The 12,875-nt window shown below is 32.9% G+C and overlaps 1 protein-coding gene across 4 annotated transcripts; it reads left to right on the top strand.

Moving 5' to 3' along the window:
• Nucleotides 1-647: 647 nt before the first annotated feature.
• On the top strand, nt 648-11,943 carry LOC128207675 (uncharacterized). Of its 4 annotated transcripts, none has more exons than XM_052910735.1 (9): nt 648-1,012; nt 2,078-2,154; nt 4,653-4,735; nt 5,714-6,272; nt 6,765-6,923; nt 8,253-8,424; nt 8,702-9,214; nt 9,520-9,662; nt 9,810-11,943. In XM_052910735.1, exons 4-9 carry the CDS (start codon nt 5,730-5,732, stop codon nt 10,710-10,712), a joined length of 2,433 nt encoding a protein of 810 aa, XP_052766695.1. In that variant the 5' UTR covers nt 648-1,012; nt 2,078-2,154; nt 4,653-4,735; nt 5,714-5,729; the 3' UTR covers nt 10,713-11,943. The 4 variants fall into 4 exon arrangements, with proteins under 4 accessions (XP_052766695.1, XP_052766694.1, XP_052766697.1 ...); XM_052910734.1 differs by having other exon boundaries at nt 4,646-4,735; XM_052910737.1 differs by lacking the exon at nt 2,078-2,154.
• The last annotated feature ends 932 nt before the right edge of the window (nt 11,944-12,875 follow it).

Raw genomic sequence — 12,875 nt, 5'->3', positions numbered from 1 at the left:
GAAATATTATGTTCTTTTATATAAACTCGAACAAGCAGCTGTTACTTATACTCGATTTACTAAATTAAATCGGTCATTTATTGTCATTGTCATTTTGAAAAAGCAGAATGGCGTCCCGTTGAGGAAGTTACATGATTAAGAAAAAAATAACCACACCATTTGAATTAAACGGATATGTAGATGTGTATTCGTGATATTTTTCAAAATGACCTCAATATCGTTCCTGCTGGTTTCTTACGACACACTTCGTAAAATTTGTAACACCACCTTTACAGTATTTATTTTCGCTGTCGACGTCACATAAAGAAACTTAGACAGGTATATAGTGACTTTAATAGTCTTATACTGAAAATTAACATACATGCTTTTTGTGTAACCGGGTGGGGTTTGACCGTTTCTTTTATGGACGTTTTGACTGTATTGTTAGTTGATGTCATTCGAGAATCTGTAATATATAATTCGCCATATTCATGGATAAATGACTTACATTTTACACTTTAAGAACTATTTAGTGTGATTGTCAGTGGTTAATATCGGCTTGGCTTTTTCTTTGCCCATTCTCCCATCTATAATTCAGTTTTGTCACGTATGGCTGTTATTGTGATTATACATCTGTGCATTACTCCCGCAAAGCAATCATTGAGACTTGGGTATATTTAAATATTGGAAGTGCCCGTCCGTATCGCTAATCAATCGTCATGGTTTATAAGCACATGAAGAGCATTGATTTTCTTTAAAAGCACTCCATATTATTTTGTTTGTATGGCTGTTATTAGTTTATCGAAGTATTCTACCGTGTCCTATAAATCTACTCAACACTTGGCTGCCTATCAGGCGCATGCGTGATTATATTTTACATTATTTTTCGCAGTGACACGGTAGGCTATCATTTTGAAGTGTGGGTTGAAACGGGATATATAGTTAAACACTTTGCAAACTAGAATTCAGGGAATTTTCTATTTATACATTTTCTATTTAACATATGTATTATTGACTTATTTGTGATTATAAGGTGAGTTTGATAAATTCTATAGCTTGAACAAATGAAAAATAAATGATGAAATGATCGTGGAAAAGGGGCCATTCAATTATATGCAACATTATTGTGACAACATAATAGTAACAAACAAACATAAGTTGACAAGACGATATAAAATTCTAATACTTTTATCACTCGAAACATTATGTTCTTTATATAAACTCGAACAAGCAGCTGTTGAAAGTTGCATTATGCCTTTTGAAACACACATACTTATACTCGATTTACTAAACTAAATCGGTCATTTATTGTCATTGTAAATTAAAAAAAGCAGAATGGCGTCCCGTTGAAGAAATCACACGATTAAGGAAAAAATAACCACACCATTTGAATTAAACGGATATGTAGATGTGTATTCGTGACATTTTTCAAAATAACCTCAATACCGTTCCTGCTGGTTTCTTACGACACACTTCGTAAAATTTGTTACACTACCTTTACAGTATTTATTTTCGCTGTCGACGTCACATAAAGAAACTTAGACAGGTATATAGTGATTTTAATAGTCTTATACTGAAAATTAACATACATGCTTTTGTGTAACCGGGTCGGTTTTAACCGTTCTTTTATGGACGTTTTGACTGTGTTGTTATTTGATGTCATTCGAGCATCTTTAATATATAATTCGCCATATTCATGGATAAATGTCTTACATTTTACACTTTAAGAACTATTTAGTGTGATTGTCAGTGGTTAATATCGGCTTGGCTTTTCTTTGCCCATTCAGCCATATATAATTCATTTGTGTCACGTATGGCAGTTATTGTGATTATACATCTGTGCATTACTCCCGCAAAGCAATCATTGAGACTTGGGTATATTTAAATATTGGAAGTGCCCGTCCGTATTGCTAATCAATCGTCATGGTTTATGAGCACATGAAGAGCATTGATTTTCTTTAAAAGCACTCCATATTATTTTGTTTGTATGGCTGTTATTAGTTTATCGAAGTATTCTACCGTGTCCTATAAATCTACTCAAAACTTGGCTGCCTATCAGGCGCATGCGTGATTATATTTTTACATTATTTTTTCGCAGTGACGCAGTAGGCTATCATTTTGAAGTGTGGGTTGAAACGGGAAACATAGTTAAACACTTTGCAAACTAGAATACAGGTAATTTATTTATTTATACATCCTCGGTATGTTGAATCATTGAAAAAGTGATTAACAATATTTAAATTAAAGATTTATCTATATTTCTCTTTAAAGAGTCACACATACTCCCAAATAAGATTAACCACAATTAATAATATTGTTTTAATTAAAATTCCAAAGAGGATGAATAAATGTCGAAAACAATGGTTCTTACGAAGGATACCGAGTTTAATTTGAAAGGAATGAGCATAAAATACGGTATTTCGACCTTACGAGACTAAACAAGATCACAGTAAATCGTTTAGCATTCACCAATCATTTAATATTTCTGCACTTTCTGCTATTAAAAACGCGGTTACAGTTTTATTATCAGTAATTAATATTTTCCAAAAATGCATTATTTAGTAAGTACCCGCAACCTATTCAAACCACAAACACAACGCATCGCAGGTAAAATCAGCTCATGTATGTAATGTGTGCTTTTCAAACCGTATGCGTTTAACCTGAGGTGTCATATGTTTGTTTAGGAATGTGAGCTGCGTAGATGTAATGTCAAACGTATTTTGTTATAAAAACGTTTATCCTTTAAGGTATTAACGATTATCGTATAAGCAAAAACGTCTCTAAATATAATTTAACTATTTATTTAACCAAAGTGCGAAACGAAGGTAATTATAACATAATTATTAGATATCCCCGTAAAACTTCCTAAAATTTTAGTTTGATATTTCAATAAGTAAAGTTTCGCAGACATAATGACAATGGCAAACGTAACATGATGACACTCTTTTCTAGACATTTCGTATATAAAAAATAGTGTAAACATTTCATCGCCTAAAGTTTCTAACTGAGCAAAAAAAAACGCACTTTCGATTAGCTTTAATTTTGCAGGGACCTCATGTAAATTGATGTTGGGCGAATGATTTTGCTCTATGTCCACCCTTTTCATCACATAATTTGTCTGTGTTTTGCGGTATGTTCATGCCATAGACCAAATAAGAATAAAGAAGACAATAGGCCAATTGATGGACCAATCAATGACCATCATTCAGTCACATGACTTCGAAACTTTTTTGAAAGTTGACTTAAAACGTCTGGCAGAAAATATATTCAATTTAACAGCTATAAGGTACATCAATAAAAATCTAAGCATAATTTGACCCAATCAATTTTGCAAATAACGTTTCATGTTTGTTTTTTTATTTGATCAAATATCTATTTTTAAACGACAAATTTTATAACATAAGAAAGCTGATATCATTATTTTTAACAAGTTTTCATTTTTTCTTTAAAATCAGGCGACATAACTATTTTTCTCAAAAACACCCAATTTGTAAATACATTATTTATAGCGAGGATTTTCTAATGAAATATACATTCTGAAAGGTACATAAATCGGATTATTCATGAAATACATATCTATTTGTAAATTGAGTAACATACTATATAAGTATATAATAGTTTGTATTATTAACGTTCCACAGCATAAAGAGCCACATTCTATGTTTTGTAGAATGTTCAAACAATATTCTATCATATTTAGTGGAATGTCTTGTGGACCAATGGAAAACGATGTCTGTGTCATTGCACACTTCCGGTCCAATGAGGTCAGAAAGATATTAAAGTCAACTGATAAATGGTTGAAAATGTAATACCCGACAGTGAGATCGGTAGCGAATCTGATTTTAATTAAATGACTGAATTAAAGTTAAATTTCATCGTATTTATCAGTCAATTGTTTTAGAAAATATAATCTAGTTTTCTAAAGGCGAACATTTAATAGTACTCAATTCTCATTGGTCCAAAATAGGGGGATGCAAAAATTACATTAGCTTTTACGCTGATGTCTACGCCATTTGGATCGCCGGACGGATTCTTATTTAACCATTAATTCAATCATTTGTTTATTTTACTAAGTGGGCTCTTCACCGGTGCACGCTGACAAGTACTGAGAAAATACGCACCAACACCATTTTGTTTGTTTATCGATATTGCTTTCCACATCAATCAATTTTGCAGGGCTGCACGGCTAAGGCCGATCAATATTTACGACGTTTTTTTGTTCGAAGAATTGGATTCTCAAGAATATTTAGGTGCACTAAGCTATGAAAAGAAACATCATTCTCTCCATTTTCAGGGAAAACATATAGAGTCAAATTTACACTATAGGAGTGAACCTTTTGTTCTACATGTGGCATGTCGTCATAAATAATATTCAAACAACATAAAACATATATGGTTTCGCCAATATAAACATACTTTATGACATTATATATATATATATATATATATATATATATATATATATATATATATATATATATATATATATATATATATATATATATATATATATATATACACAAAAACTTGTAATTGGTGACAAGTATCTTTTTAAGTATTGAATATCACAGTCGTTGGGCATTAAGTAATTGCTTTTATAATACTCATAAGATAACGCATATTTCGTGAGTGGTTGACAACTGCTCTTATTATGTTCATATTTAAGTTTATAGGTAAATAGAAGGGAGGTGACTTTCTACCAGGTTTAAATTGATGAACACTGCTTGATACCCCATGAAGTACCAACATAATCTAGGTAAGTATCGTTTTGATAGAAATAAGTTTCATAATAAAATAGCAACAAATTTTAATTTATATACCTGGAAAGTGAAAGATTGTCCTTTATGCATATTCTGCAATGAAGTAGAAGATTATGAGCACTTCTTTGTTACATGTAAGGCATTGTCAACCTTTTGGAGCGATATTCAGAGAGTCTTTAAACGATGTGGAATACAGAAACATATTAAGAATATTAAGCACATTGTCCTTGGGTATAAAATTACTCAAAAAGAATATAATATTGTTAACATTGTATTAAGTTAGGCTTCTTGTTGTATTTACCAGACTTACTATATGTGTGAAAGAAGAACGAAACCGATTAATATTATGCACCATTTATATAATGATTTAATAACGCTTCAAACTCATTTTACAAATAAAGGCATTTCCCTGCGCTTTCTAAATGAATTTATCAAATATATTGCTATATATTGACTATTCACCTCAAATACTATACCATTTACCACATTGCTTGTTGATATTATTTGTACCCTTTGTATGTTTTTTGATAAAATAAACGGATTGTTATAGATTGACAATTCCAAAAAGAAAAAAAAAAAGAAATAAGTTTCTTATTGTAACATACAATTTTACCCTCCCTCTCACCCAACCCAGTTGCAATATCGGCAGTGCGCAAAGCACAAGTGCTATTTTGAAAATACAAAGATAACCAAGTCTGCACAAGTCGAAAAACATTGGAGCCGGCAAACAGGGTCCTTCATTTCCCTCTCATATCATAATATTCTGTTTTCTACTAGAGGTAGTTTTGTTCTTGTATCTTTTCCAGAAACGATTTATCTTAAATTTGTATTCCTATTCTTAAAGAAAGAATAAACGTTCTGTATAATTGCAATAACAGCAATAAAAATGAAGCAAAAGGTGACGACACTGAGACTATAACAGTATTGCTACTTTGATATCTAACATCTTATTATATAAGAACTTTTGTTTACAGGGACCTATTACAAAAAATGCTGAGACCTGGAAGAAAGTTTCCTGAAAATCAAAGGTCAATACAGGCGCTTCTGGCTCTTCAAATTATAAACGAACCGATTTGCAACATTGTAGAAAGGCAATTCGAGACGCTACGATTACTGTGGCTAAAGGATGCAGAACTCAAAGGCTCTCCGTGTGTATCGTGCGAGACACAGAACTTAGTTCAATGTCCAACTAAGAGCATCTGTTATGGAACTCCATGCATATACCACGATACACCGGAACGCCAAACACGAGCATGCCAAAGTTTAAGTAAGTCGTGTGAATATTTTAAAACTCAGATTATAAACAGTCACCGATCAAGAACACCCAACTGGCGAAGGACCGATGCAAAATTATGGTCCAAAAATGCAACTGAAATTGCAAAATGTTTCCTTCCGCAATTGAAAGGGAAGAAGACTTATAGCGCAGGTGATGTCATCGATAGCTTAAGCCTTCTTCATATCCTTAGAAACTGCACACATTTTCAAGACTATTTCTCATTTGACGTCACTGGAAACAAAAACGTCTTGAGTCAGGTAAACGTTTTACGTAGATGGTTTAAAGTACCTGTGTTTGCTGTAAGAGTGTTGGTATATTTATATTTCTGTCCAGTACAATGTGCAAATACCTATACTGTTAAAATTGAGTCACAAATGTGCTTTTATTGAAAATCCCCCTGAAATAAATTGTATACACATTTCTTGTATAGACGGTTTAGATAAGAAATCACATAAATTATTTATAGTTCGCTCAAATCATAAGACTTTTGATAACTTTTTCATTATAGATGATTTATGCTTTAAACATTACATAGTTCTTTGTCGGGCAAGCGAAACTATCCTCAATGTATAAACTATGAGGAAGAGCTTATGAGCTTTTAATGAATTCGATCTGATATGTAAAGTTCAATCGAAAAGCATTAACAAGAAGACTAAAATATGAGTCGTCTGGCTATTTCCTTACATTAAAAGGTCGCAAAATCTACGTCATACTTGACACTAAATCAAATATCATTTTTCATTCAACAGACGATCAAGATTGTGCGTAAAGTTCAATATTCATTAGCCGTGAAAATAAGCAAAAATCAATTAGATTGTTTGTTCAGATGTCTACGCATGCTTTTGAAAGATGGAAAGTACCTAGGCCACGACTTTATGGCCCTTTGCGCGTTGGGACAGCTCGAAACGGTAAGTATGACTATGCATGCCATGTTTCGACGTTTTGTTAATGCTTTTTGTGTTCTTGTACTCATTTCAGTATACTCTGTAACAAATTATATTGTTAAATACTATCTTCTTGGTGGATGACCTCATAAATTTACACTTATTGTTAATTTGATTTGATCATTAAATGTTGTACAATAATTCTGTCTGAATTAATTTTTCAGATAATGATATCTAAGTGGTTAATAAAAATAATCGTAATACAATTAGAAAATAGGTACATCATCGTTGGTTTTATGTAATTAAGGTCTACTCTTTTTTGTATTTATTTCACATGAGCTTTAGTTGAGAAAGCTTTGGATTTAATTGGACACATTGTTGTAATTAATTAAATTTGTTTATGAATATCAAATTCATTTACTTTCGTTTTCTGGTGTTATTTGAAAAAATGTATAAAACAATGAGCAAACAATTCGTATTGATATCAAAACAATTCAAATCATAATTTGCAACAAAGCATACATATGTAATGTACATTAAACTAATATGTATGTTTAAAACCATATTTCAGGAATAGCAATTCACAACATACAACCACAGGGGTATCAGTGCTTATGGCACAACTCTATCACCACGCCCACATTATCAATTACAATCTAGACAAAACTAACCCTTACCCTGTTATACCCCTTATCATCATGTAGGAATTGTAAATAATACCAAACCATAAGTATTTTTTAATATAATATGTTCCATTATATGAGTAATGGGGATGGTCTCCTCCCATATTTGCCATATTGCAGAGGTGATAACTATGTCAAACTTCAACAAACACTCAACCAGTTTGGGATTTACTTAAAGAAATATCCGCACTCTTTTTGAAATGTATAGATTTGTCGTATTTGAAAGACATTTGAAACTCGGTTTAAACCGAAATGCACACACCATCTTAATCCAACATCCAGTATCCGCAAATATCATCCACGTTTTCTAGATTAAAATTGTAATACCCCGCTACGACATTTTCATATCAACACATGTGTTATACAAACACCGTATCACTTTCATGATACTTGTAAAGTCAAAGTCAAAAGCCACATAGCCTTGCATACGTAATTACAATTATTGTTTATTTTTTACACGTAAAATTTGGTAACGAAATTAAACGTAAAGGCGCATTGCACCCTGCTTGTATCGACGATATCATTGCGTTTTTATGTTAATATCAGTTCAATTCTACGATAAAGTGTCTTCAGCTGAATCATTTTTATTTTTATGTATTTATTACGAGTTATTGGAGTGGTCCTTAAAGTGATTTTTGGTTATAAATGTTGTACCTTATAATATTTTCAGATTGAGAAAGAAAAGATGAATACAAACTGGATATATGAAAGATCACTTTTGTTTCACCCTCAACGCGAAACAAAGAGTGTGAGTGCCTTCACAACTGCTGTTAAAAGGCTCAAAAGTGATCCTTCCTTGAATTCAAGACCTAATTCTGCTACGATTGGGTTAGAGAAGCAATGTAAGCTGTTTCATATAAATAACAATTTTGGATATTTGTTCCATTTTTTAGTGTATACACATCGATGAAATGCTTTAAACGCCATTTTCTTTCTATCGCATTTATAGGTGATGTATTATTTTCTTTACTAAACACGATTTCAATAAAATCATGTGCAATTGCATTAATTGTTGGGTCCAGCGTTTCAAATTTGTCGTTTTTAAGATGGTTTTTAATGGCAGTCATTGTCATTCTTATTATTTCTGCTGTTGCATTTATCTTTAACGATATCTTTCAGCCGAACAATTGTTTTATCATTGTACAAGTCACACAGAAAACCAGCAAGCGTATGAATACTGTATGAAGAGAATTCAAATGGCACTCTCAAAATGGTCCTGCACGGAAAAGGTTTACAATGGCAAATTTGAGCTCTTTGCATCCAAAGTTGAATATCTCGAGACATTGCTTGGCAATTCCTGTCATACAGAACGAAAGGCTGTTTCAGATATATTACGTACTGTTGGTTCGCCCGTCCTTCTTATTGTTTCTTCGTCTGATCAAGACAAAGTTGAAAGATTTTGCAATCAGATCACTGGCTACGAAGAAGAAAGGAAAAATGTATGCGTTGCAATAGTTAGTGATAGGAATCCATTGGATGAACCACACACGGTTCAAACGAGCTGGGGCTTTTTGCGAAGATGTTCATATATCAGTACTCTAAGAGCTGATGTTGACGAGCTTTTCGAAAGTTTTATTTTTAACATTTACGAGACAAACCTTCATCTGTATTTTAAGCGGAAAGACGTCACAGGTATAGTAAAGATTCGACTCTTTTATAGTTTTCTGAGATAATTTACAATGCTAGGCCCAATTATGGACATTTGCATACTGAAATATACATATACCTAAAGGAATATGTTTTTTAACTTTATTTTGCAGTATGTATACGTAACACTGCAGGTGTTTTTTTCCAGTATTAGATATTATATATCAAAGTTTGGTGAACTTTTAATTTAAAGTACTTTTTTTAAATTAAACACAGTAGCTCCTCAAATTTCAAGGAAAAATGTGTATACAGTTGTATTTCTTGTTTGGATGTTCTAACTATATTTCCAGAAAGGATTGAACAAGAAATGATAAATGAAGCATTGACGTTGTTCAAAAGATTCAAGATAGAAATACCCCCATGGCTAGAGGAGTTTGGGAGAAGACTTCAAGATAAAGAAAGTACAAGGAGACTTGTATCTTCCTTCACTCCAGTATGTTTACAAAATACATTTCGGACATAAACAACAGCTCGACCAATTTTGTAGCAGAAATGACATATTTAATAATGATAATAATAATATTTTAAATTGAAGAACACTCTTCTTGGGCGTGTGTATATATGGTATTATAATTTTCAGGCTTTAAGGAGATTTAGAGACCTGCCGTTTGTGTTTGATTGTGTGCCGAGAACAGACCACATGGTTATAAAATTGATGGAGACGGAAGTAGATGAAGAAAAATCACAGCATGCACGAAATGTAAAGAAAATCTTGAATGAGTGTAAGCTTTCTGAGGAACAATATCGGATAACATTTGTGACAGTTACAAAATACGCCGACTACAAGTACAAAAGTGGCGACGAAGTTCAAGTAAAGGACAGAACAGGTACAATGAGCGGATTTGCAAAGATGAATGATTCCAAAAAGGACGAACTTGTTGCAATATTTTCAAACCATGTAGCCGAAGAAACTAATCCTGAATCAAAAACATTCTCAACAACGTTAAACATGCAGAAGGACAATGTGGGAGAAATCCTTCTCAGGCCAAAGGGAGATCTTAAGGCGGACGTTGCCATTGCCAAAATACACCCATGCAAAGTGTCTGATTGTGATAAGAAATTTAGGGATGAAAAAGGTAAACGACTTTACGCAGTCCCTTTGACAGAAGCGGAGTTGGATGACAGTACGTACGAACGAGTTCACTTCTGGGGCGCTAAGACTAAACCAGGCATCGGGCAAATTCAAGAAGTTGGGGTGTTGCATGAAGGTGGAAGAAATCACATATATATAAACGGCACTTCGGAGAATTGCAACGATTGGCAGAAAGGTGATAGCGGTGCCATGATTCTCAAAGAAAAACACAGAAGTGAATCAACTCTTAAAGCAGTCGGAACGTTTATGGGACAGACCTGTGATGAGGACGAAGGCCAAAAGTATATTGCAACACCTCTACATCTTGGCTTGGCTGTCCTATCTGAAACTTATAACGCAACATTTTCTCTTTTTGGAAAAGACGCAGAAGATCACGAAAACAGTCCTTGAGATCAGTTTTGTATCTTGATGACAGTTCAAATAGTGGTAATGGTATAAACATGGTTTTACCAGTTCATGTTTGATACATGAGTTCGTTTCCTTATCTTTATTTTACATTTGTTATAATTATTTTAAATTGCATAATAATGAGGACCTTGTCCCAATTTCACGAAATTACTTAAGTCAAATCTCAATCTCAATCTCAACTGATATAACCACATGAAAACATAGTATTATTAAAAATCTTTCATGTTTTATTCTTTTTGAAAACGTACTTTCTCATGGGATGTGTTACTGAAAGATTTTGACAATATTTCAAAGAAATCTTATTCTAGAGCAAAACGTATACTTGAGTAATTGATACAAGGCAATGAATTATACTCAAGTACATTTTTGGCTGTTTATTTTTTTTCCATTGGAATCTAGACCAAAGGTTTCAATCAACATAATTAATGATACAATGCGGTATAAAAATGTGTAAAAACAAATATATATTTTCAATATGTTTAATGAAATATGGTAAAATGAGTTGAGATTGAGTTTGAGATTTGACTTAAGTATTTTTCGTGATATTGGGACCTGTTATCTGTTAAGATAACGGAGTTTGTACATCGGATTGAGGTTACGATGTTCAGTTTGACTAGATTTTCTCCATTATAAGGAAGACTTTGTCATTGTTAAATTGTTTATGATATTATTTATTTGAGATCAAAATACTAACTAAAATGATGTTCCCAATCATGGTTTTTGTATCATGAAACGTTGAGTAGTTGTGACTGTTTGTTAGAATTGTGAACTTAGAATGTTCATAATGTTTTTGTGTTTGTGTAGGACACAGCGACGTCGGCTTAAATTGGTATAAGATCAAATTCCATTATTGAGTTTCAACTATTCATTAATCTGATACTCGTAATGACATAACTCATATGACATGTTCGACCTCATATTGATGATCTCTAACTATATAGCTACATAAACGTACAGTTCCGTTACACTGTGTGAACTCATTTTTGTTTGATCCCATACGTATAATAATGTACAGCGCCGAAACTCACAACGGGTTTTGGTCTAACCCTAGTATGAGTACTGACCTTGAAGCAGGTAGCATCATAAATGCAAACTTGATATGTTGATGTACGTGATTTTGCTTTTGTTGTTTAATATTTGGTGAAATATCCTAACCTGATCTCGTCTTATATGACAATATGTTATGTATTACATGTGCATGATTCAATTTGAATAAATCATAATTATATATATTATTTCTGATATTAGGCTCTATTCAGAATGGAACATTTCGATTATGTCTTAACAGGAAATAATCAACTGTCTATGGAGAAATATTGATATTAATTAAAAAGTTACTTATCGTATATCGCGCACTTAATATTTGAGTATTCGTGGCAACAATGTGTGTTGTTTGGTATGTTTCTATATGTAAGTTAAGCTTTGGCTTCTGGTCAAAATCACATTTAGTTTTGGGCCACATTGGCTGTCTCTGTGGTTTCCATATTTGTTCAAATTCGAGGCGCAAATGATTTAAGTGTCATTATCTTACCCAAGAGACCGTGAGTTCGACCCTTGATGTAGAAACTCTATCTCTGCCTCTCGATATTGACACCAGTAAACATAATGTGTTAGGACGTACGGCCGCATTGTTGTGAAATAGATCTTACATTGGCAATGCAACATTCAAGATATTCACAGAAGACCAAGTACACATGCTGCAAACGATAAAACGCATACATTTAACAAGGTATATAACTCCGACTCTACACAATGATAAGTTACGCCCTCCTTGACATATGAATCAGATGAGCATTGGGCATCCTCTTGTGATGCTGTCGTTTTCTCTACAGTATTCTGTAATACATGTATTTAAATTAGTACCAAAACTAAAACTGTTAATTGCACTAAAAACAGTCTTTATGATATAACCCTATTTCCCTAGGAAACATCATTCGCGGACGCCGAGGCTCTGCTCGGCCGAAAAAGGTGAGAGCAAATAAAATCTGGTTCATGGAATAAATAATTAATTCAGTGTCGTCTAGTATATTTTTTTTATTTTCAAGCTTAATCTAAGATTTCGCTGCAGCAGAAAAAACAGGGATTTGAAATGTTTTAGTTCTGCATATAGTTTATTCCCAAGCCAAAAAAACAGCGAGTCCTGAA

This window comes from Mya arenaria, chromosome 11 (genome assembly GCF_026914265.1).
Source record: "Mya arenaria isolate MELC-2E11 chromosome 11, ASM2691426v1".
NCBI classification, from domain to species: domain Eukaryota; kingdom Metazoa; phylum Mollusca; class Bivalvia; order Myida; family Myidae; genus Mya; species Mya arenaria.
Note: the sequence above shows the minus strand (reverse complement) of the source record. Positions and strands in the feature narration are given on the sequence as shown.